General features: G+C 47.8%; 2 protein-coding genes across 8 annotated transcripts; both read right to left on the reverse strand.

Annotated features, from left to right (window-relative positions):
• Nucleotides 1-170: 170 nt before the first annotated feature.
• Nucleotides 171-16,568, reverse strand: TAOK2 (TAO kinase 2). 5 transcript variants are annotated; one of them, XM_001368411.4, is made up of 19 exons: nt 14,911-15,920; nt 11,892-12,058; nt 11,577-11,648; nt 11,309-11,410; nt 10,776-10,821; nt 10,468-10,564; nt 10,253-10,366; nt 9,979-10,070; nt 9,728-9,821; nt 9,537-9,618; nt 9,043-9,210; nt 7,769-8,029; nt 7,288-7,440; nt 6,839-7,204; nt 6,325-6,528; nt 5,579-5,818; nt 2,153-2,365; nt 1,791-1,973; nt 171-1,670 (listed from the first exon to the last, which is right to left on the reverse strand). In XM_001368411.4, the coding sequence occupies exons 2-19, from the start codon at nt 12,021-12,023 to the stop codon at nt 1,149-1,151; spliced, it is 3,141 nt and encodes a 1,046-aa protein (XP_001368448.2). In that variant the 5' UTR covers nt 12,024-12,058; nt 14,911-15,920; the 3' UTR covers nt 171-1,148. The 5 variants fall into 5 exon arrangements, with proteins under 5 accessions (XP_001368448.2, XP_056661520.1, XP_056661521.1 ...); XM_056805542.1 differs by having other exon boundaries at nt 1,785-1,973; XM_056805543.1 differs by lacking the exon at nt 2,153-2,365 and having other exon boundaries at nt 1,785-1,973.
• TMEM219 (transmembrane protein 219) lies at nt 16,465-21,042 on the reverse strand. 3 transcript variants are annotated; one of them, XM_007499424.2, is made up of 6 exons: nt 20,907-21,042; nt 19,315-19,519; nt 19,034-19,226; nt 17,567-17,811; nt 17,144-17,314; nt 16,465-16,573 (listed from the first exon to the last, which is right to left on the reverse strand). In XM_007499424.2, the coding sequence occupies exons 2-5, from the start codon at nt 19,477-19,479 to the stop codon at nt 17,177-17,179; spliced, it is 741 nt and encodes a 246-aa protein (XP_007499486.1). In that variant the 5' UTR covers nt 19,480-19,519; nt 20,907-21,042; the 3' UTR covers nt 16,465-16,573; nt 17,144-17,176. The 3 variants fall into 3 exon arrangements, with proteins under 3 accessions (XP_007499486.1, XP_001368407.1, XP_056661525.1); XM_001368370.4 differs by having other exon boundaries at nt 20,873-21,024; XM_056805547.1 differs by having other exon boundaries at nt 20,971-21,004.
• Between the last annotated feature and the right edge of the window lie 3,900 nt (nt 21,043-24,942).

Genomic DNA, 24,942 nt, shown 5'->3' on the forward strand with positions numbered 1-24,942 from the left:
AAAATGGAGGTTTCATCTGGGGGGGGGGGGTTCAAAAAAGACTGATACACAAATGAATGGGAGTCCAAAAGACCTGACCAACCTAACCTCCACTAATGAATAAATGCCTGGGGAAATGAGGGCATAACTTAATGCTGCCCATCCTAGAGAGAAAGCCTGAGTCAAGGAGCTGGTTAGAATATCCAACAGTTTATTAAAAGCTCCCCTAGCCCCAGGGTTCCATGATGGCCCCTAAGTTCCAGGAGCCTCGCCCCTGACTGCCCCCATCCTGCCTCTAATGGTAGGAATAGAAAGGGGGACTATGAGGGTTCTCTCTGATTTGTTTTCCCCAGAGGACTGCCCTTTCCCAGGTCTATCCCTCACTTCCCCCCCTCCCTAGCCCAACCCTGACTTTAAAAAAAAAATGAACATGACAAGACGGGCACAGGACATCAGACAGCAATGGAGGAAGGAGGGTTCAGAGGCGGACTGTTGGGCTTTGTACCCAGGCATCCTCCTCCTCTCCCTGTCACCCAGGGGCCTTTCATACCCCCAGACCCTGCTTTCCTAGGTCCCATTCTCTCATGCCCCCTGGGCCCAGAGTTCCCTTGGCAACAATATGATAGGGGCACCTGGAGGGACTATTATATTTCTCTGAATATATCTATGTATCTACACCCTACCCGCCCCTCCCCCCCCACTGCCCAGGGACTCTATACAGGTCCCCAAGGCACCCTAGGTGGGTATTTGACACACACACACACACACACACACACACACACATCTCCTCCTTCCCAGTCCATGATGGAGGAAGATACTGGCACCATGATGGGAAAGTCAGGAACTCCTGGGTCTGCACTGGGGTCCAAGCTATACCCCCAAACCCAGAGCCAAGGGGCCTGACTTTATCCCAAGGGAAGCTCACAAGATGAAAAGGGGTTAGGGAAGCAGAAGCAAATGTCCTGCTACCTCCCCTTCTAAGCGGTGACTCAGGCTCTCAAGAACCGCCAGGGCTCAGGTCCTCAATCTTCCAGGCTCCAGTTACTGAAGGTCCTAGGCCCTTCCAGCCCCAGGGAACCCAGGCAGCGGCTGTCTTCCCCCACCCCTGTCTTCTTTCAGCTTAGGTGGAGGGAAACCTAGCAAGGGACATCACTGGTCCCCCACACAGTTCAGGAGTAGAAATGAGAAGAACCATTAAGGATGTGAGAAGCAACACTAGTACTTCGGCTCAGAGCCCCAGGCCCTGCTACTGACCCAGGTCCCACTCCTTCACTCCCTCCACCCCCTGAGGCTGCCCTGCGAAGGGGCTGTGGGCTATTCCTTAGTAGCAGCAAGGCCCCTCCTCGAGGAGGCCCTGTCTGGGGTGGTGGCCCCAGCCAGGTGGGGGGACCTGGTGGTGCCAGGAGAGAAGGCTGGCGCCAAGCTGGGGGGGGCATGCCAGAAGGAGGGGGGCCATGGCTCCAGTGAGCCCCTGACCGGGGTACAGGGCGAGAGGGCCAGGCAGGGGCTGGGGGAGGGGCAGGATATCCCTGGGCCGCAGCCTCAGCTGGGATGCCTCCCAGGGCCATGCTGGAGAAGCCCAGCCTCATGCTTTCTGCATCAAAAGCTTCGATCTCCCGAGCCTGTCGCTCTAGCAGGGCCCGGATACGCTCTGACCGTCCAGTCTGCAGTGCCAGCAGCTCTTCCTCTACCTACGATACACATGTGCTCAGAGCTGGGGAGGAGGAGCTCTCAGGTTCAGTCAAGGGGATATATGTGTCAGGGTCCTCCCTCCCTCCGTCCCCCCAACCCTCTGGGGCCCGTACCCGTACCCGCTGCTCCAGAAGAGCACGTCTCAATGCCACTCTCTGTTCCAGCTCCCGTGCCTCACGTTCATGTTGACTCTCTGTCCGGATCTTGATCTTGCTCTGATAGGCATTAAGTAGCTCCAGCTCCTGCTGCAACTGCTGTCGCAGTGCCTGGAACTCTGACTCCTGAGTCTCATCCAGGCGAAGCTAGGAGAGGGTAGGAGCTGGGGTCAGATGTCAAAGAAACACCTGATCCCCCACCCTGTGCTCCAAACCTTTTCCCTACTCCACGTTTCTTCCCATCTTCCCTCCGTGACTACCAAGGCCTTCTGCCTCTAGAATTAGGCCAGTTGTATCCCCCCAGCTCTGCAGTCACTGAGCCTTACTGCCTGGGAGCTGAGCATCTCAGAGATGGACTGGTCATACTGTTCTGCTAGGATGGCCAGCTTTCGAGTCTGTTCCTCTTTAAGCCGTTTGAGGAGGCTCTTGTGTTGGGCCTTGGGGGTGCCCTCCAGCAGGTGCCCCCGAAGGGCCTTGTACTGCCGAGTCTGGATCTTACATGTCTCCTGGAACTGCTTCTTGATCTGCAACTCCTTCGACTACGGAGTAGATGAGTTGAGGGGAAAGATGATGGGGCAAGGCAATGGAAGGGAAGACAAGGAGGGAGAGGGAACGACCGAAGCAAAGACAGAGAGGGGAGAGAAACAGAAAACATGTTAGGCAGAGAGAGGGGAAGGTAAACACAAAGAGAAGAGCATGAATTACACTGAACATGGACTGCAGCAGAGAAAATATTCAACCAGAGAAGAAAGCATAGAGCCAGAGAGGAATGAGAGTATTGTGTGCACAAGACAGAATTCACACATATGGGAAAACACCACAGAACACATGACCAAGAGACAGAATCAGGGAAAAGGGCAAAGTCTACAGACAGAACACATATTGTGACGAGCGCAAGGTGAAGTCTTACAAATGGTGCCTTGGGGAAGGGAAAACAAGTCACCAACTGGGAATTGGGAAAGGAATGTGGCTTCCCAGGTGCTCTTTCAGCACAAAAGACTCACCCCAAGAGGAGGCAGCAGGAAGTGGGGCAGGAAATGTTGGATGGGTCTAAAAAGAGGCTCTGGCCCAAGGGTGAAAGGACCACAGGTGATAATGGAACTATTGCCCTGACAATGTCCCCATTCCATCTCTGCTCCTTATTTTGGTTTCTCTTCCCCGCCCCTGGACACATTCCATTTGCACTTCCATACCCATCCCTTTTCCAGTCCCCTGTCCCAGGCCTGTCTCAGAGGAGCTATGCTTTACCATTCAGTCTGCTGACCCCCTATGGGGGGCTTGCTACCCTCCCCCCTTCCCTTAGCCCAAAAGGGCCATGCCTGAGGGAAGAAGGCAGGTAGGTGGGACAAGAGACTGGGGGTGGAGAATGGGCAGTTAAGGGGCAAGGCAGAATGAAGAAAGGCACAAGGTAAGATGACAAAGGTATCTGAAGAACAGGTCCGGATAGGATGATGGGATCCAAACTCAAGGGAATCTATGGGACTTAGGGAAGAGGAGCCAATACCTCCCACATTCTGGGCTCTAGAAACTAATGCCAAAACACTGCAGGGCAGGGAACACTGTCAGGAGAGCAAAGCAAAAAGGATGAGGATGGAGAGAGGGACACAATGGAGATGGGAGTGGGGGGGGGGGCAAACAGTCATGGAGTAGGATGGGAGAGGGATGAAGTGGGCTCTGAGTTGGGCTCTGGGGGCATACAGGGAAGGCTGAGGGGCGGCAGGACAAAGCAGACGGAGGCGGTGGCCTGAGCCAAGGGTATGGTTCTGCTCGAATGTTTTATTCATATTTATATCTTTCTTTGGGGCGGGGGTAATTGAGGAGCAAGGTTGGGGATGGAGGTAAGAAACAGAAAAACGAAATCAAAATCATATGAAAAAAAGTGACTACCCCTCCCAGCTAGCCCTGTCCCAAACCAGAGGGGACACTGCCCAGGCCCTGGAGAAATAATGAGGGTGAGGATGAGGACACACACAGTGGGAAGACACCAATAATTTAGGGGGTGCTGGGGAAAAACATAAATAAGTGTCACTTCCCAATTTAGTGGACAGGAAGGGCAAACTGGCTGCAGATCCTTTGGGACCCCCTTCTACTGAAGGGGCTTTGGTGGATGGAAGGACAGAACACACAAAGGAAGGGAAGGAATAAGGTCTGGGGAAGATCCTCCCCATGCCAGTGGGGTGGGAGATAAAGTGCATGTGCTCTCAGCTGGGATGGGTAGTAGGAAGAAATCACCTCCAGGGTGGCAGGGCTCGTGGTTTTCTAGCTCTGAGTCGGTGGCTGGAAGTAGCCCCAGGAGGGACTCGGGGAGGGACTGGGGGCCTTGGGCAGTGCTGACCCTGCCTCAGCAGCCGGGGGATCCTACTTGGTCGTTCTCCCCGAAGCAACCCCCATCGGGCCAATGCCTGGGCAGCTCCAGGGGATAGGTGAGCTGCTAGTCCCCTCCCAGCCCGAGCCAGTCGCCAGTTCCACCCTTTGCACAGGGCCCAAGCCTGAGCCAGTAAGGCCAGGGGATTCCGTGGCCGTTGTGGACGCCCACGTCGGGGTCCTGGGACTGGCAGCCGGCTTCTGAAGCCATCCTTGTTGGTCTTAGGGTAGAGGGTGAAGAGGCCCCGATCGCCTACAGCCCCACAGCCCTGTAAGGTCCAGAAGGCTGATGGTGATAGGCGTAGCAAGACCCGAAGCCAGAGCCTTGACAGCTCCCGACGAAGCCTTGGACCTTGTTGCCTTAACCAGCTGCCTCCAGCTGCCACTGCTGCTAAGGGTAGGGCTAGGCTTGGCCAGGCTAAGAGCCAAGCAGCCACAAGGCCTAGGGGCACCCCAGCTAGGCCTCTTCTCCAACTCAGCCCCAGCACTGCCCCCAGGGCCACCCCCTGGGCCAAAAGCAGGAAAAGACTTGGAGGCACATGCAAGGCTGTGCAGAGCAATAAGTAGGAGGCCCCTAGGCCCACTAGACCCACTTCCAGAGCCAACAGGGCAGCCTGTAAGCCACCTCCACCTTGGGCTGCCAAGAGTGGGAGCAGTAGCAATAGTAGTAGTGGCAAGAGGCCTGGGGAGGAGCCCACAGCAAAAGATAGACCAGCCAAGAGGCCATGGGACAAGAGTCCTGGAAGCTGACTAGGGAGGCTCAGTCTTAGGGGACCAGGGGGGGGCTCAGGAGGAATCTCAGGAGATGAACAACCATCCCCAGGATCCCTAGGAGTCCCAATGGGGGCTTCTTCATCCTCCTCCTCCTCCAGGACTGGGGGCAAGACTGGCCCTTGAACCCACCCTAGCTCCAACTCCTCTCCCATGACACTCCACTCTTCCTTCCCCCACAACCTCCACTCCTCAGCCTCTTCCTGGCCGACAATCCTTCGCTCTCTGGAGCTGGGGGACAGGGTTTCAGGATCCTCAGCTTCCTCCCCATGGGGTAGCCTCCATGTCAGGTCTCCCAGAATCTTCCGTTCCCCAGAGCTGGGGGACAGGGCCACTACCTCCTCGGCCTCCTCCCCCACAATCCTCCGCTCCTCTGGCCCTATGGAGGCCCTAGCCCCTTCCTCTCCCAGAATCCTCCGCTCCTGGACAGCTGCTTCCTTCTCTCCCAGTGTCCTGTGTTCCTGGGCTGCCTCCTCTCCTAGCAGGCTCCGTTCCTCCAATCTGGGGCTGCTACTGGGCAGCTCCCAAGCCTGCTGTTGTCCCAGGGGTCCAGAGCTTGGGTCCAGGGCCTGAGGGGTAGGGGCTGGGGGGGCTGGGGGGTGTTCGCCAGGACGTACTTTGAGGCTCTTGGGTTGCTGGCGGACTTGGGCAGCATGCTTCTGGCGCAGCTCCTGCTCACGCCGCTTGTTGTACTCCAGCTGGTTTCCCAGCTCCGTCTGGTGCTGCAGACGGGTGAGCTCAGCTCGGGTGCGCTGTACAGCCTGTAGCTGCCTCACCTCCAGCTCCCGAGTCGACTCGTGCTGCCTCAGCAGTAGCGCACACTCAAGATCCTTCTGGGTCTGTTTCTTGTTTAGGTCCTAGTAGGGCAGGGAAAGGGTGGTGGGGCACAGCAGTAGGGTCAGGGTTGGGGGATGGTGGGGGAAAGGCCTTAGAGAAAGGATAGGGATGGAGGAAGGTGATATCTCAAAAGGGAGCCACAAACCACCATGGGCTCCTCAGGGGGACTGGGAAACTACCTTGCAGCAATGGGTCTATAAGGAGTGAAGAACTGTTGGGCAGTCCAAGGGGAGAAGGGTTAGAGAGGGTTGAGTGGACAGGAAATGGGGAGTGAAGAGGAAAGCCTAGAAATAGATGGTGTTGAGGGAAATAAGTACAGAAGAAAGAAGCCCTAGCAAGCTCAGAAACATCAAGGAGTGAAGGAAGGAAGACTAGACTTGGTGGGGAGGAATGGAAGGGAGAAGAAGAAGAAAGGTAGAGAATAAGAGGACAGAGCGGAGGGCAAGATGAGATGGAGAAGGGGGTCTTGAAAGGGATGGGAAAAGGAATGGAGGAGGTAGAAATGGGACACAAGGTCCAGGCCTACCTCCCGGAGCAGGTCTTGGTCCAGGCTGTGGCGGGCCAGGAGCATTTTGCGCTTGTACTGGCGGCACTGAAGCTCAAAGTACTGGCGCTGACGCCGCAGCAACCCAGCTTCTTCCTCTGCCTGGCACTGCTGCAGCTGCTCCTTCTGGCGCAGCAGCCACTCGGCTTTTTCCCTCTTGGGGGTGCTTGGATTCTCCTGCAACTCCTAAGCAGAACATGGAAAGGCTAGCTGGAGGTCACCAGGCCTCCTCTGTATGTGCTGTCATCTACCCCAGTTCTACCCCTCTGCCCAGTTTCTCCATTGTTCACACACCCTCTTCTTGTGTGCAGAGAGGGGTAAAGGAGCATGAGGAAATCGGGGAATGAAGAGGATGAGGGGAAGGGCTGAGAAAGGAGGAAGAGGAAGGGGAAATGACCAGAGGTCTCCTTTCCCTCCTGCCCGCCACCCTCACTCCACAACCTACTTCCGCCTCCATTCTCTTGTATTCCCCCTCTCCTTTCTCCATCCTCCTCACCTCTTTAAGCTGTTCCTTCCTCAGCTTATAGGTACGTTTCTGTGCTTCCAGAAGAGCAGCCAGCTCCTTTTTCTGCTGGCCTAAAATGTGCTGCTGAAACTTGCGCTCCTCTGCCTGGGCAGCTCGAGCCTCCTTCTCCCCAATGGCCTGGTGACGCCGGGCCAGTTTTTCTGCCTCAGCCCCAAAGCCAGCTCGCTGTGCCTCCAGTTCCCGTTGTAGCCGGGCACCATGCTCTTCCCGCTCACCCCGAAGTCTTGATTCTAGGGCCAGCAGCTGCTTTTGGTGCTGCCGCCGCATTCGCTTATAGCCACTCAACTGCTCCCGCAGGGCCGAGTCCTGCTCGTGCTCCTGGATCTGACGACTAACCTGGGTTCAGAGAACACAAGGACTCAGTCACAACATCAGAACCAAAGGCTGCTGCTAGTCTCTGGCCCTCAGTCCACACTCACCAGGGAGGCAGTTCGGATGGTAGCAAAGTGATCCCGGTTTCGACAGTAGGCCCGTCGACGGGCAGAGGAGGAAGAAGCTGGAGGCTGAGGGGCCTGTACAGGTGTTGGGGGTAGCTCTGGCTGATAGGGGTCATCATACAAGTTCTCAGGACCCTGGAAAAAAGGAGATTAAGAATAAAAGAGGGACAGATGTCTCATGGACCCGAATCTTTGAACTCAAAAGCCTAGGGAATGGGGAAAGAGACAAACAGACATAGCTAGGAAAAGGGACAACTTAAAGGTCCAGATTCCTCAAGTTTTTAATAAGGACTCTTCTAAGTCAGACTGCCAAAACGAACAGTAGTGCCAAGATATCTCTACAACAGGAGACACAGACTTTTGGGGTTCTGTTCATTGCTAGTGCTCTCATCAGGTTTCCCTAACCCCTCTGCACTTTCCAATTCATTTCCCAAAGCAGGCATGCTAAGAAGATGCTGCTTACAGGGATTCGGTGGATGATAGAGCTGTGAGAGGTGACTGTATGTTCACCTTCCTGCATCATGGCCATTTCTCCAGTCTCTGGGCCTTCTTCCTCTTCCTCTTCCTCCTCTTCTTCCTCTTCCTCATCCTCATTGTCAGATGCATCTGCTAGGCTATTAACAGAGCTGCTCTGACTGGAGGCGCTGATAGACATGCTGGGCACTGAGTGGCTACTTTCCAAGCTGGTCAGTGTCCCTGCCCGATGAAGGTATGGCTCCGTCTCCTGAAACACAGAGCTCACACTGAGGATAGTCATGGATGGGTTTGGGGTAAGAGTCAGTGTGCTAGGGAGGCCCCAGGATCAGGAAGGGGATGAGGATACAAAGTAAAGTAGGGATTGCTGGGGTGGAGATTAGAGAGGTGAAGTGATTGGGGGCTGGGAAAGGGAAGGGACAAAGCAATATTGGACTAACACAGGTTTAGTGATAACCCCCACTCAAAAACTTCTAAGTTCCCAAGCTCCCCACTGCCAGATTCTCTTTGTACTCACAGCTCTCTTCAGGCCTATCTTCCATTCCTCTGTAACCCAACATACACCCTATATACTCCAGTCAAACTGGATAACCTGCTGTTCCCCAAATATAACTTGTCATTTCCTTCCTTCACATCTTTACTTCTGGTAGTCAATGTATTCTACCTACGTCCTCCCCCTCCTCCTTCCCATCCCACCAACCCAAGTTTCTTGACATCCTCCTACATCTTCAAGGTGATGCTCAAATGTCATCCTTTCCATGAAGCCTTTCTTGGTCCCCAAATGTACAGAACTATTCCCTCCTGAATCCCTGTGGTCCTCCGTAGGAAGTCCTTGTACCTCTTACATTTTGCCTTGTACTATAGTTATTTGCATACATGTCTTACCTCCCCTACTAGAGTATAAGCTCCACGAGGGCAGGCGCTGTGTCTTAGTCATCCTTGTATTCCCACAACGCCAAGCAGAGTGCATTGTGCACAGTGCATTGTGGGTTCAAGTTCTGGCTCCGCCACTTACTAGCTGTGAAACCATGGGCAAGTCACTTAACCTCTCTGAGCCTCAGTTTCCTCATCTGTAAAATGGGGATAATACTACTTGCACTATCTATCTCACAGGGTTATTGTGAGGAAAGTGATGTGTAAACTTTGAAGCACTATAAAAATGTGAGTGGTTATTATTATTGCACACACTAACTGCAACAAATATCCACTGAATGAATGGATGAGTAAGTGATTGTGATCCTTAGCTAGGAAAGAGTTGCTCACCTCCTCCTCCTCAGGGACTTCAGCGCTGGGGCCATTCTGTGCTTCCTGGAATAAGATCTTCTTCATTTTCCGATATTGGAGGTTATCTAGCTCTCGAACTGCATCCTTGGTCCTCTGGATCAAATCCATAATCACTGTGGGAGGTCGTTCTCGGAGCACAAATCGGTGCTAAAGGAAGAAGCGAGTGTGAAAGCTGGCCATTTACTTCTCTCCCTTCCTCTCCCCTCCCTTTCTGAAAAGCAGGCAACCTAAACACCAGACTCTAACTTCCTTTCCTATCAATAAAACTCCTAGCATTTTCCTTCTATAGAACTCAGTAGTTCTTGCCTGCCCTAACTCAGGCTCCCTTCCCAAAAGGGACATCTCCTCACCAAGTTCATCCATGCTTTCTGGCCTCTAACTTCCAGCTCTCCAAATCAGGTCTTGACCCTGAAATGAGACTCCATCCTGCATCTGTCTCACTCCCCTAGTCTATACCCCCTAAAAATCTTCACCTTGAGCAGCACATCTGAAGTTGGTCTATCTTGAGGAATTTTCTGAAGACAAGAGTCAACAAAATTTCGGAAGTACTCAGACCTGGAAGAATGAGGCCCAGTGTGAAACTCACTCGATATAGTTCTCTATGGCAGTTACTTCTCCACTCCCCAAAAACTTGCCCCATCTTGTAAAAAAACCATTTTCTCACCAATGTCCAGACTGGAGCACAGGGGACTCATTCTGTGCAATGTGGTATAAGGCACTCATTGCATTCATGTTAAACAGTGGTGGCTTCCTCTCCGCTGGGGAAAGAAGGGCAGATATATAGAAAACAGGAGCAAACCAGAAAAAGATTGGGAATAAAGAGATATAGGTAAACAAAAGAGCAGAAACACATGGGGCCTGACCAGAAGATGGGAGTGTGGCCTGAAGCATGTGAGACAGAGAAAGTCCCAATACCTAATTCGATGCAGGTAATCCCCAAAGACCACACATCCACCTTGCCATCATATTGACCTTCATCCATGGCCAAAATCACCTCAGGAGCCATCCTTGAAAAAAGAACAAGCAAGAAAAGTTGAGCCACACAAAAGTCTCTTTTCCATAAGCCCTGAAATTCCTTGCTTTCCAAACTCCCTTCCACTCTATCTTCCCTATCCCTCTTACCTTAAACCCTCTCCTACCTATTTCTATACTTTAGCTCTGTCTCTAAACCTCCAACTTTGCCTCTTACCAGTATGGAGTGCCCACAAAGGAGTTGGCAGGTGCCATGATGGAAGCTGAGCCAAAGTCCCCTAGCTTGACCAAGCCTGGTTCTGACAACAGGATGTTCCCAGCCTTCACATCCCTGCCACAGGTAAAGAATGTCAAACAAAATTTAATGGGATGTCTGAGTTGGGAGGGGAAGATAAAAAAGATTTCATGGGTGTAGTCAGGGATGATACATACCTGTGGATCATATTGTGAGAGTGTAAATAGGCCAGGCCCTGTAGTGCACCATGGGTTACAGCTGCAATCTCTACCTCCTGAAGGGGTTTCTTGTGCACTAATGATAATGATGAAGACAATTCACATTTATAATGGGTTTTTAGGTTTACAAAATGTCTGGAAAGCCAAAGAAGGAGCCCCAAGAGGGGCCTTCCTTGTCTCTCAGGTACCCCATGTCATCCCAACTTCTCATCCTTTTTCTTTATGGTTTTAATATACTTTAGCCTTCCATCTTTTCTCAGATTCCCCTCATTAGTATGACCACTCACCTTCTAGAAGGTCAGAGGCAGAGCCCAGGCAATACTCCATCACCAGCTAAGGAAAAAGTCAAGAGTTAGAGGCAAGCTGGGTCATTTAGTCTCTGTGATTCAAATCTTAACTATGGTCTGCACAGTTCCAAAGAAAACGACAAAGTGTCTTTTATACTAAGAATTATGTCTCCTTACTAGCATTTCCCATTCAAACCCTAATCCTTCTGACAACCTGCTTGTCTCACTTCATAAAAAACTTTACCTGAGTATTCTCACTCCTCTCTTGATCTATTACATTCTTAGGCTTTATCATTCATCTTGATACTTAATATTTCAATTTAAGTTTTTCACCTTATCTACTCAACTATACTGTAAACTCTGTAGGACCAGGAACCATGAACATATTTCTTTTTTGTCATTACTACATTCGCACCCACTACCCCAACACTAATATCACACAAAAGTTGTTCACAAATTTAACTTGGTTAAGTGAGACTGAGCCAGATGGAAAGCCAAATCTAGAAATTAGCGGATGGAAAGTCACTGTTTACCCAAGCAGTATGTTCCCTCAGGTAACAGCCTCGGTACTGGATGGTATTTGGATGCCGAAGCTTCTGCAGAAAGCGCACCTCCTTGATGATATCTTGCCATTTCTAGGAGAATGATCAAGTTAGAAGATTAAATATAGGGAAGCAGATGGGGGAGAGGAGGTGTCATTCATAGGTCCATGACCTCAGAGCCCTAGTTGCTGTTTCTATCCATAACCCCCCCCCATACACATATACACTCTGTTATCCCACCCCCCAAGATTCTACCTACCTCATTAGACTGCTTCCCACTATAGGACATCTTCTTGATGGCAACAACCTCACTGCTCCGGACATCACGAGCCTAGAGGGCCGTAGGGTTGTAAGGGTAGGGTTCTGCAATAGGGCCAGGACCCCAGGAGAAAACTAGGAAGGAGGCGAAACAGTGGGAGGATGGGCTAAATTAGCTGAGGGGCAACAGGATGACATCCTGGGAAAGAATTTTAGCATAAGCCTGAGAGAGATCAGGAGCCTAAGGAATTGGGAAGGGAAATAAGGAAACAGCATAGCACAAAGTGACAAGGTGGGTTGGGAAAAGCCCACTCACAAAGTAGACAGCTCCAAAACTGCCATGGCCAATCTCCCGGAGATCAGAAAATAATTTTTCAGGGTCATCTTTGAAGAAGAGTTCAGCCACATCTGGATCCTTCAGGCTTCCAGCCCGGCCCCCTGCCGGCATGTCGGCCCCGTGGGGGATGGGGATCGGGGCCCAGCCTAGAGTATAGAAACAGTCTTGGAAACAGGTACTTGCATTGCCCAGGAAGAAAGAAGGATGGGTAGAAGGAGGTGGGTGGAGAGGGTAGGTGGGGAAATCTTCAGAACAGGAACATGACCCCAGGTCTCCATCTCCTCCCCCACTCCTTTGTTGAGGGCAAGGCACTGTTGAGGACCAGCAGGGGCAGAGTGGAAACCAAATTTAAACACCAAAAAAGAAGTTGTCATGGCAACGGAAGTGTGGGGGGGGGGGAGTGAAGGGAGATGGTCCTAGAGTTCATAGAACTGCTGGGAAGGTTCCTCAAATCCTAGAGCTTAAAACCACTACCCCAACTCAGCTCTCTTTGCCACCCTGCTACTAAGATCTCTGTCCCCTAAAGATCTGGGAATCCCATTTCCCAATTCCCAGTTCCAAGTTCTAGGTCTTTTCCCTCCACAGCCCTGGCTCTTCCCTTCTTTCCCAAAAGCTGTTCAGCTACCCTTCTACTTCTGCTCTCTGCACCACTCCCTCAACTCCCCCCCCCCCCCCCCATACTCTGGAGGAGAACAGGAAGTGGCCAGGCCGGACACTGTGGAAATCCGGCCATTGTCAAACCAATATTCACTGGGGATTAGGGGTGGGAAAGCAAAGAAAGGGTTCTAGAAACAAGCATGTAATGGTCAAATCACAGATCTAAAACCCAGACTAGCTTTCTAAATTCTCCATAATCTGAGCCTACATCACTTACCCAGCGCAAGTTTATCTCTCACTATTCTCTAGGAAGCACTTTCTACTCCAGTCAAGCCAGTTTCTGCACTGTCCCTAATCTGGACCCAGTTCAAGTCCCACCTCCTAAATAAGAAGCCTTTCTGGCCACTCCAACCATCAATGTCCCATCTTCTCTAGTCTTAGAACACTTATAATCTATACCACACAATGTGGAACTTGATTATATTCTTGTATTATTCTCTCATGTAATGTCAGTTCTCCATTTCCCCAGACCAGATTATCAACTCCTCTAGGCATGAAGCATGTCCCATCTTCTGAAGCCCCCACGGCATTTAGCACAGGACTGAAAATACAGATGGTTCTGTTCAAAGATATTTTAACTAATTCAGCTTCATATATAGTATAAATTAAAGCCCAAGTTCATTTCTCTTAGTGTTCCCCACTAAGGGCATCCTCCACTTGCCCCACAAGTGAAGGTTCAATTTGCAATATTGAGCTTGATATTTTCTTAGGTGGAGGGGTGCCAAACAAGTCTCAATCCTTACAGCTATCCATCATTATTAGAGAAAAGATACCTTCTCTTTGTCCCTAAAAGCTCCTCTCTCCTAGCCTGAGAGTAATGTCACCAAAACTATAAGTAGGTTGAGTCGTTAGCAAGTGAAAATTAATTTCTCCCACCCCAACCTCCCCCAAATTACTCTGAACACAGTGACCCACAGCCTAAGGATGCCAACAAAACTACCAGTAGGTCTGGTGATTAGCCAAGTGAAAATTAGATTCCTCCTAGGAATCACAGAATTCAGCTCCTAGCAGTGCTTGGCACATAATATATATTTAAATGCTGACTGATTGGTTGACAGAATGTAAGGTCCTCAAGAGCAGAAAATATTTTGGTTTTGTATTCACAGCTCCTAGTACAGTGCCTGGCACATAGTAGGATCTTAATATTTGTTGGATTGAATTAAGATAGTGAGGCAAAGGCCATTTAAAGATGGAAGCCAAATATGGGAGCAGGAAAGTATAAGAAGGCCAAGGTCTCCAAATTGCCCACCACAGTACAGATAACCCTTCTATCTATCTAGGGAAGGAGGATGGCAAGGAAAAACCAGAACTGAAACTCTCATCTCAACCTTCTTAAAGTACACCTAAGGGGTCAGCTGGGTGGCTGAGTGGATTGAGAGCAAGACCTAGAGATCGGAGGTCCTAGGTTCAAAGCTGGCCTCAGACGCTTCCTAGCTATGTGACCCTGGGTGACTTAACCTCCATTACCTAGGCCTTACCACTCTTTTGCCTTGGAACCAATACACAGTACTGATTTCAAGACAGAAGGTAAGGGCTTAAAAAAAAAGGAAATAAAGTACACCTGACCTCTTACCTCCCTGTGCCCATCCTAAGCCTTATGATGCCAAATAAAAAGAGATAAAGATTGAAACTAATTTGGAAAGTACAAGAGTACTTACAAGAGTACCCCTACATTTACTCCCTTCCTTTAATGTAAAGAGACAAGACCTCCAAATACTACTTCCTTAAAGGGCAGTATGGAAGCAGGTGACTCACACAACCAAAGGCATCAAACAAATCAGAAATCTATCCTGTGCTTCAAGAATTGGTTTAATCACAGGACAGAGGGATAAAACAAAAGATGACACACATCACTTATGCCTTTATAAATGCTGTCACTTGAACCCCACATTGAGGTGAAGGGGTCCCTGCAATCTCCAGACAGAACTGTCACAAGATATCAGCACCTTGAAAGCAAGAGTGCCTTCTCAGACGCAAACCCTAGGATCCAGGGATTCTGCCGTCAGGGTAGGAGATGGGAACAAGAGAGGGGCCCAACCTACCCTTCCCTCAGGGGGGCGCTCCCTCCCTATGACAAGTACTAGTAACTCATTTGGGTAGCGATTTAGGATTTGTAAAGTGCAATGCGCTTTCCTCACAATAACCATTAGGGCTAAGTAGCATATTTTACAGATGGGGAAATCGTGGTCCTAAGAGAACGAGAGACCTGCTTACAATCACACACACAACTAGTTATGGCTTTAATCAGTAAACCTAAGCCTAGCTTCCCCCACTTCCCCTCAAAGTGCAGCTCGCTGCCTGCCACACACTGCTCATCACCTGCGGAGTGGGGGTTTCTCACCTGGAGGGGGTCTCTATGGTCCCCCAGCGTCTCCGCCGTCGCCTCCTCCTGGGGTCCTCCAGTGGCTCCGGGGTCGCTGGGAGAGGGGGAAGGAGATTCCCCACCCTCTCGCTGCCTACTCCTCGGCTTCGCCCCGATCCCAGGCTGAAGCGGGGGCGGGAGGAGAGCAAGGGAGCCCCCTCCCCGGCCCCCACCTCCACGGGCGATAGGAGGGAGCACCTGACACCCCTCAACCACCGATGTCCTCTCGGGGATGTTCGGGTGGTGAATGACAAGCCGGCGAGTTTCTCCTGGCCGACCCCCCCACCCCCGGGTGCGCCGTCGGGCGGCTGCAGCCGGGGCTGAGGAGCGGGTGACAGTCCCGCGACCCCCACCTCCGCCCCGGCTTCCTCCTTCCCCCTCTCTCCACCAGGGGGAGGCGGGAAAGGCTGGAGCTGACCCTGCCCGCCCCTCCCTCCCTGCCTCCTTCCTTCCCTCGCCGGCTCCCTCCTGCTACTGCTGCGGCTGCTGCCCCCGCGTTCTGCCAGACCGCACAATCTTCTCCCCGTTCCCTTCTCTTCCCTTCCTTCGGCCCGTCTGCCTGTCTAGCCCTCGGCGACGGTTCCTCTCTCAGACCTCGCTCGCCTTCTCCTTCTCCCTCCCTCTCCCTCTCCCTCTCTCTCGCTTCCCCCCAATTCCAAGATGGTGGCCGGGCGGGATCGCGCAGGCGCGGTAGGTGATACCGGGCCAAAGTGGGAGGGGCTCGGAGGGAGGAGCTCTGAATGAAACCTCCCTCCCGCACCCGCCATCCTCGCCGCCACAGCAGGGATCTAGCACCCTTAAAGCCAAGGCCGCCCGGAGTGCGCGCGCGCCTCCGCCACGCGGACTCCGGATGGGAGGAGGCTGGAAGGGGGCGGAGCCTGGAGTGCCAACCCCACCTTGCCCTTCCCTCTCCCCCCCCCACCAATCTTTGGCGGGCGGGGAAAGGGGAGATGGTAAGAGACCGTCAGGTCGCATGCGCTCACCCCACTCAGGTCTCTGCCTGTTGCTAGGGGAAGCTTTGAGAGGGCCGGGCTAGAATGAAATGGAGAGACTGCGATTTACGCCTGCGCGGAAGGCTTTGGGCGGGGTCAAACGAGGTGGCAGGCCCGAGTGCCTGGGGAAGAAAAAGGCGGGAAAGTGAGCTACTCTGAAGTTTCTAGACCATCTGGACAAGTTAAGAATGCCAAAGAACGAAAGGAATCAAATGAATGCCTGAACTGTTCTAATCCGACCCTTTCCTCTTGTTTTGCAGAGCAATAAACTGTGGCTATGGGAGTGCTGGCACTAAAATTTCAGTTCTTTCCTCCATCCCACATGGGAAAGAGTTTTACAAATCTTAAATTGTTCTACAAATTCTAGCTATTATGACTATTGTCATCAAGTGTTGTATCCCATATCCCCAGGGAGTCATTCCTGCCCAAAGAGCAGGGGGTAACCCAGATCCTCCAAGTGGAGAAAAAATCATGTCTGCACTTTCTAGACTAGCCCTGTCCCTATGAATATACTCACAAAAACAACATCTTGGACTCACAGTAGAGATGAGAAATATTTTTAATGGTCCTCAGCCCCCCTTTTAGTTCCCCTCTCCCATCTGATCCAACTCAAGGGGCTGAGATGAGCCTACAGAACAGGAATCACAGACCTAGGGAAAGAAAAATAGATTAGATTAGAAACTCCTTAAGGATAGTTAAGGGTTCGCTTTTATATTGTAGGCACCTAGTTCACAGGGTCTTGAATATAGAATCAATGCTTAAGGTATGTTTAATGGGGGCAGGAAGGAAGTAGTACTTGGGGTATTTGGGGAAACAAGTAGATCCGGTATAGGATCACTAACGAAAGCCTGGAGAAGAGAAGGATAATGCTTTATCAAGTGCATTTTGCATTTACCATGGGTCTGCTGTTATTTTTCTTTGTTAATTCAGGTCCATATGTTCAAACATTTTACAGTTCCTGTTTCCATACAGGAATTGAAACAGGGAAAGTCAAAATCAGAGAATGAATTTGTCTTCAATGTCCTATTCCCAAGTCTCTTCTACTCACAAAATCCTATGTCTTTGTTCTTACCATATGCAATGATGCACACAGTAAGCATTCGATAAATGTTTATTGAATGTATAAACCTCCAGTGGTGGAATTTGACACCATAATCCTCATTCTTCCCTTGCTGAGTTGAACATGAAAGATTAGGAGAAAAGGGGACAGAGGCTCTTACCTGAAAGCAAAATATAGCCTGAAGCTGTTGGGTTTAGATATGGGTCCTTTGCCAAGATGTGTCAACACGTGGATGAGTACAGACTGCTGCAAAGCAGCATAGGAAACCACAGAAGAAGAGAAGAAAGCAGCTAAAGTAGAGAAGTCTGGACCCACACAAAGTAAGTTCGTCCTGTAGGTTGGTAGAATAGAGGAAGAAAAAAACCAATGAGGTTATTTCCCCTCCTAGACAACAATGAATTAGGAGAGGAGTTAACCCTCCCCAACCAGTGGGATTTTAAAGGGGAGGGGTAGTTAGTTGAGAAAGAGGAAGTAGGTCATAAACCCAAATAGAGTAAAAAGAAATAATTCAGGGAATACAAACAAGGAAAATTCACAAGGGGTAAGGGTAGGGAGATAAAAAGAGTTAGTCTAGGTCTCTTACCTGAGTAAGTTGTTTGGTGAGAATAAGGCCCTCATGGCTCCAGACCTCATAACATTCCTCTTCTGGCTTGGAACTCTCAATGGCATATGTGTTTGCAATATCTCCCTCACCTTCCTCTAAGCAGGACATGGGTGGGGGGTTGGAAGGCAGAATTCTGGGGGCTGAACTAAAAACCAGGCAAGTCTCAGGAGTTCTATGTACTGACATCCTGGCTGTGATCAATACTAGCTCCTCTGCAGAAGAACCTGGAGGGAAGAACAGGAGATAGGAGAAAATAGGAACTCAAAAAAAAGCAGATTTTAAGAAATTGGTGGAATACTCTTCTCTATACACACCAATACAATTAGATGTGTGTTCAATTGTTAATATTCAATATTCAGTCTAATGCATTAAAAAAAAAAACCTCAATATTTATTTAAAGCCAAGAGACCATACAACCCAATCCCCATTAACACTATGTTACTTTGGGGCAACCATTTTGGCTCAGTGGATAAAGCCAGGGTGAGTCCTGGGTTCAAATCTTGCCTCAGATACTTTCTAGCTGTGTGATCCTGGGCAAGCCACTTAATTCCAACTGCCTGGCCCTTAACACTCTTCTGTCTTGGAAACAATATTTAATACTGACTCTGAGACAGAAGGTAAGGCTTTTTAAGAAAACAAACAAAAAAGAAAACACTGTGTTACTTTTCTTTTCTTATTGGAATCATGTAATCATAGAATATCAGAACTAGAAGGAATTTTGGACATTACCTGATTTAACCCTCTCATTTCACATCAGTGGAAATGGAGACTTAGAAAAACGAAGATTTTTAGAGTTGAAGAAATAAGGCTCAAAGAGGCTGTGACTGGCCCATATCATACAACCAGACAGTGGCAGAGCTGGGATGATTCCACAAGTTTCCTCTTCTAATCTTATTAATAAGTTCTTTCAAACTATAATTTGGAAAAATACTTTTATATCCACCAAATAACCTAGCACACAGTAGCTTCTTAACCAACACCATGACTCAGTGTGGTATAATGGAAAGCACTTCTGACTGATAAGAAATCCAGATTTTTAGATTTGAGTAAGACACATCTTTTCTCTGAACCTCCATTTTCATGCATGTAAAATGAGAAAGTTAGACTCAATGATGTCTAAGATCCCTTTTAGCTCTGACATTTTCTGATTATTTGATGCCAAGAAGTAAAGGAAAGGAGCATAGTACTTCTAGGAAGAGAAGGCTTTCTCAAATTCCTCATCTGTAAAATGAAGATAATACCATTTGTCTGTCTTAAGGCTTCCTTCACAGGGTTTTAAGTGACAGGTAAGATAATGTATATAAAGGCATCTTGAAAACTGTAAATTCAAATGTAAGGGATTGTTATTTCACATTCTTGGGAGAAACAGGAAAATGTTTCTAAGAAACCAAGGGAAAGGAAGAATCTCAGGTTATTTCTAAGTCTCTCATCATTTTCTTCTCTCACCACTAAGTCCCAGTTGGTGGCCATAGACAGTGGCCCGTAGTTGTTGAGTCCTATTCTTGATACCATCTCCTAGGTTTAAACTGGTCTTCAAGCTCACAGTATGAAACTCGGGTCCAGGTGGTTTCCTTGTACCTGTCCTATTCCAAGGGCACAGAGTCAGCTGACCCAGAGATCTCATGAAGGAGACCCAATCCTGTGTGCAGAAAGGTGGTGACAAGTTTGTAAAACCAAACAGACAGGAAAAATAGATCTGCAGAAATAATGATAGGGAGTGTTCTCACCTGAGGGATATCAGGATTTCGAAGTCCATCACCATGATTAAGGATAAAACCACCAAGGCCTAGGCCCGAAGCCCCAAGTAGCACCAATGCAAGTGCAGCACAAACCAAAGGTGGACGATGTGACAGGCAAAGCTGCAGGTTCTCTCCTGCCTGCCAGCTGCCCATAGGGAGGTGAGGGAGCTAATCCTCACTCTCTGCTATGAAACTGCCAGAAGAAGAACAATTCAATTAAAAGTATATGTTCTGGTCTCAGACACTTCCTAGCTGTGTGACCCTGGGCAAATCACTTAACCCCAAATGTCTAGTATTTACAACTCTTCTGAGAAGGTAAGGGTGTATTTAAAAGGAAAAAAGTACATGTTAATTATCTGATATTTATAAGACACTGTACTAGGACTGGAAATAACACTCCCTTCAGTCTTAAGAGGGGTCACAGTACAACATTTTAAGAGATAAGCAAGTAGGAGATAATTTGAGGAGAGAGAGAACAGTAAAAACAGGGTGGGACAGAAGGGGAATGAGATCAGCCAAAAAGTCCCTTAGAAGGTGGCACCAGAATGAAAGGAGAGGAAATGGCTAGTCAAGTTGAAGGTATAAGGCAAAGTCAATACATTATCTCTTTTCAAAAAAAAAAAAAACAGGTTAAAAGATCTATAGAAATAGGAAAACCTATTTTGGTTAGGGGGACAAGTGACATCATTAGAGTTAGGGAATTATCTATGCTCACTCCACCCTCATCCGTAAACTGTTCCTGCCTCTTTGTCCCAAAAGGACATTTAAAATAGTCTTAAAGAAAAAGATTGCAGTATGTGTATATGTGTGTGTGTGTTTATGCGCATTCGAGTGTGTATGAAAATGCTTAGGTCAAAGGGTTATATAGGTCCTGAGCCAGAAGACTAGAAGGACCTGATATATGTGAAGGCTGAAAGGAAAAGTCTTCTTTAAGATGACATTTCAAATAATGAAAGCATGGGAAAGAAGGAATGAAATGGTAACAATTTATATTCAGGCTAAATTGTAAGCATTTTCTAGTTGACTATCCTGTAAGTGCAAGTAATTTTTATCTCTATTTTACAGGTGAGGAAAGTGAGGCTCAAGGAGAAATGATTTGCCTCAGATCAACAGAGCAACACTAAGTGGCAAAGGGAGGACTAGAACCCAGACGTCCTATTTCCAGACCAGGGGCTCTTTCCATTATACTTGAATGCCCGTGGGGACAGGAAGAGAGGCGGTGGGGGGAAGTGGGGGTGAGGACAGGACTGTGCCAAAAGTATCAGGAAGTGGGATGGAGGAAAAGGGATGGCTCTAAACACCCTCTTTCTCCCTTTTGCCTTTTACAAATAACAAGGTAGAGACAAGTGAGAACATTTGCATCAGGGTGGGATTCAGCATCTGCAGCTACTGTCCCCTAAACTATGGTACCTCTTAGGGCTCTCTTCTACGAGCCTGTAGCCAAAGCACTCCTCTCCCCCCAACTTCCTTCTCTTTTACCCTATCTCCCATTGCCCGTATTGTAAGCTCCCTCTCAGCGGCAACTATGCGAGCCCCTAGCTCTCACCCTTTAAATGCCCAAATGAAGTCCTGGAGCCCACCTGACGTCACGTGAGGAACCTAGAGGATACGGACTACACATGCGCATTCACTCCGTCTCCTAACCTTCATAGCCAAGTTATGTACCGGAGCGTAAAGGTCCTAAGCGGCTGAGCTCTTCAGTTCCGGAAATTATGACTGGGTGAAACCATTATGACATATAATACAGGGATAGAGGGGAAAATATTCACATTCCCTCCTTTCTCCCCCGAAAAAAGGCTGATATTATAGCGATAGAGGTGTCAGTTTTTATCTGAAATATCCCTACAAATGTAAAATTCCTCTGTATATTAAGAGATAGTTACATTTGTCGCCGGCACTAAATTGGACTCCTCCCTCCTCTTGCTCATACCTGGCCTCTCCCCGACGAGAAGGATCCCACGTGGGAAATGTGGGTGGGGTCTTCACTTTAGACTATTTGGTGATACTCTCTGCTTTCACTCCTGTTACTCTTCCTAGTCTTTTGTGTATCTAGTTACAGTCTATTCCACGGTGACAAATAGTGGCCTTTTACAAGGTGCAAAGTGTTCGGAATACAAAGGCAAAAAAAATTTTTTTTTCCAGATAGCTTATATATTTTTGTATCCAAACCTATTCACTAACTTTAAACAATTTCTCATGCAAGGTATTGTACTAGATGTTGCTACTACAAAGACAGAATGCAAAACTTCTTTGCTTTCAAAGAGCATTCAGTCTCCTGGGAGGAGACAGCTCGGAGGCGAGATTGTATATAAAGATATATAGTTAAATATAGATATACACAATTATTTAAGAAATGATACTAATCATTAGGAGAATCAAGAAAAACTTAACAGTGAGAAGGGGCACATCTTGAAAGAAGTCAGAGATTTTTAGGCCAGAGATGAAGAGGAAGTGCATTCCAGACCCAGGAAATGGCTGATGCAAAGTCACAAAATTGGCGGGGGGGTAGGGGTATGGGATTTGGAATACCAAGATTAGGAATGGCAATAAAGACAAGCAAGTGTCTCACTGAAGTTTAACAAGAGGCTTTAGGGAGTAAAAAAATAAAAATAAAAAATATCTGAAGAGAAATTTATTCATTTTTGTTTTGTTGCTTCTGTTGTTTTATTTTTTTAAATTTTATTTAATTAGTTTAAACATTATTCCTTGGTTACAAGAATCATATTCTTTCCCTCACCTCCTCCACCGCTTCCTGTAGTCAATGTAGTTGAGGTGTAATTCTGCTGTTGTTTTACATGTGTCCTTGATCAGAACCTATTTCCATGTTGTTGATGTTTGCACTAGGATGATCTACATCCTAGTCTACATCCCCAATCACATCCCCCATGGAATCAAGCAGTTATTTTTCTTCGGTGTTTCTACTTCCACAGTTTTTCCTCTGAATGTAGATAGTGTTCTTTCTCATAGATCCCTCTGGGTTGTTCAGGATCACTGCATTGTCACTAATGGAGAAGTCCATTATATTTGGTTGTACCACAGTGTATCAGTCTCTGTGTACAATGTTCTCCTGGTTCTGCTCCTTTCACTCTGAATCAGTTCCTGGAGGTCAGTCCAGTTCACATGGAATTCCTCCACTTCATTATTCCTTTGAGCACAATAGTATTCCATTGCTGGGGACTGCTACAGAGTTGCAAGAAAGAAAGAAAGACTGGAACATTATCAAAGCAAGGATAATGAACGTTTATTGTATGTAGTACACAAGATTTTAAGCTCTTCTCCAGAGAAACAATCTATCTTCCCCAATCCTTCCCAGAATGTGAACAGGGGAGTTAACCCGTTCTCAGGAAATCTTGGAACTGTTCATGCAGCCTTGAACTGAGATTACTATGTTTTGGCGTACTCAGCAGGAATAGTATGTCACAAACACCTGGGAAGAGGAACTCTATTCTGTGAGATTTAAAATAGTGAAGCCCATAAACTGTAGTGAGTTAAAATGGTGGAAGATATAAATTGTGATAGATATAAGAGAGGGTGAGTAAATTTGACCGCAGAAAATATGTTTCACTACAGTGTCTTGGTTTTTAAATCAAATATAAGGTGGTCACCAGGGAAATATTCCCAATTATTCAAATACCCAAGTCAACTGGGTTTTATAGAGATTTTTAATTAATAATATAATGAGGAATTAGAGAAAGAGAGAAAGAGTAGGAAAGGAATAATTATGAAGGGCCTCAAGCCAATATGGCCTAGACCTGAGTCTTAAGAGAGAGAATTAGTCAGTCAGTCTTTTAACACTCACAAGGTCTGCCTAAACAAGGATTCTAGTGACACCAGGCCAGCTCCATCTCAGCTGACTTCACCAGAGAGCCTTTCAGCCAGAGACTGTTCCAAAAGGCCTCTCTCCAGAGCCTCCAGAGGGACAGAGTCCCCTTAGAGGAGCTCCAGGGAGACCTCCTTAGAGATTGTCCTCCAAGAGCTTCCCTTCTCCAGAGCCTCTCTCAAGAGATTCTTCCCAAGCGATCCTCATCAGAGATCCTCCAAAAGGAATTCCTCCAAAAGGATATCCTCAAGAGATTCTGCTTTTTCTTATATAGGGGTTTTTCTCCCATGTCACCTCCCCTAAGTCCCTACATCTACCAATCACTGTAGACGATTTCCAAAGGACTGCCCATCTAAATTCCTGCTAAGTCGACCAATCCCTTCAGTAAGTCTGAATCAGAAAAAATGCTGCTGTGTTGACCAATCTCCTCAGTAAGTCTGAAAGAGAGAAAACACAGCTGAGTCAACTAATCTCATCAAGAGAAAACTTGCCTGACCCTTTTAGGTACACCAGCATCCCATTGTATCAATTCTAAAAACAGGCCTGGCTCAAAGAACTCCTTGACTTATTATAAGCATGGGTCCAAGTACTTTCATTGTTTAGCAAGGAGTTTTCTCTCCTAAAGCAGTCTTAAGTACGGTTGGAGTAGAGGTCCTCCCATTTCTGATCCTGGCGAGTTCTCACATCAAAATGGGGAATGTTTCTCAGTAGGGAATTGGAGGTTTCCTCAATGTGGAGTAAAATTTTTAACATTCATAAGTCTGTGAAATTTTAAGGTTTACAATTCCATGAGGTCATGAAAGGTTCACTGCATTCCATCACCAACATATACCACAATTTGTTCAGTCATTCCCCAATTGAAGGGCATTCCCTCATTTTCCAATTTTTTGCTACCACAAAGAGTGCAGCTATGAATATTTTAGTACATGTCTTTTTCCTTATTTTCTCTTTGGGGTATAAACCCAGCAGTGCTATGGCTGAATCAAAGGACAGACAGTCTTTTAGCACCCTTTAGGCATAGTTCCAAATTGCCCTCCAGAATGGTTAGATCAATTCACAACTCCACCAGCAAAGCATTAATGTCCCCAGTTTTGCCACATCCCCTCCAGCATGCATTACTTTCCTTTGCTGTCATGTTAGCCAATCTGCTAGGTGTGAAGTGATATCTCAGAGTTGTTTTGATTTGCATCTTTGAAGAGAAATTTAAAAAATTATCAGGAATTTTAAAAAATTCTCAGGGGAAGGAGGAAGGGGTTGTACCCTCGAGCTTTCTCACAAAGGCTCCTTCTAGAATTCTGTCCTGGGAATGCCTGACCCCAGGGAAACATCAGACTTTCTATATCATTCTGAAGTATCTGGAAAATCTCTTCAGTAGAACTTAGGTTTAGTCTATGCCTAGAAGGTCCCCTAAAAGGAATTTAACAACAATTTTTAGGAAAGTTACTTAATATAAGTAGTAGTATATATGGGGTACTGATTGATGTCTATATATATTTTCTCATAGAGTAATACTTAAAATGCAGAAGACATAAGCACATTGATAAATACTTGGTAAGACTTGAAACAGTAACAAAGGACTTAAAAGAACTCATGAATTGATACATAAATATATCTATTGTCCATGGTAGAATCTAGGAACCCTCAAATTTTTAGCCTAGTAAGATCTAATAAACCCCAAATTTTAGGATTAGTTTGTAAATTGGAGACCCCAAAGCTAGTCTTTGTTCCCTTGAGAATCCACCTCGAAGGTGTTAGGGTCCGGGTTTTCGCCCACCACCATGGAAGACCAATAGACA

The sequence above is a fragment of the Monodelphis domestica genome, chromosome 7 (genome assembly GCF_027887165.1).
Source record: "Monodelphis domestica isolate mMonDom1 chromosome 7, mMonDom1.pri, whole genome shotgun sequence".
NCBI lineage: Eukaryota > Metazoa > Chordata > Mammalia > Didelphimorphia > Didelphidae > Monodelphis > Monodelphis domestica.

Excerpts from the sequence above, each read along its gene's own strand:
- TMEM219 (XM_007499424.2), bottom strand. The coding sequence starts at position 19,479 with ATGGGCAGCTGGCAGGCAGGAGAGAACCTGCAGCTTTGCCTGTCACAT. Across the intron at positions 17,812-19,033 it reads CCACCAACTGGGACTTAGTG|GTTCTTCTGCAGAGGAGCTA; the intron begins GTGAGAGAAGAA and ends TCTTCCCTCCAG. Across the intron at positions 17,315-17,566 it reads TCACCAAACAACTTACTCAG|GACGAACTTACTTTGTGTGG; the intron begins GTAAGAGACCTA and ends ACCAACCTACAG.
- TAOK2 (XM_007499425.2), bottom strand. The coding sequence starts at position 12,023 with ATGCCGGCAGGGGGCCGGGCTGGAAGCCTGAAGGATCCAGATGTGGCT. Across the intron at positions 11,649-11,891 it reads GTTTTGGAGCTGTCTACTTT|GCTCGTGATGTCCGGAGCAG; the intron begins GTGAGTGGGCTT and ends ACGGCCCTCTAG. Across the intron at positions 10,565-10,775 it reads TGCCTCTGACCTTCTAGAAG|TGCACAAGAAACCCCTTCAG; the intron begins GTGAGTGGTCAT and ends CATTATCATTAG.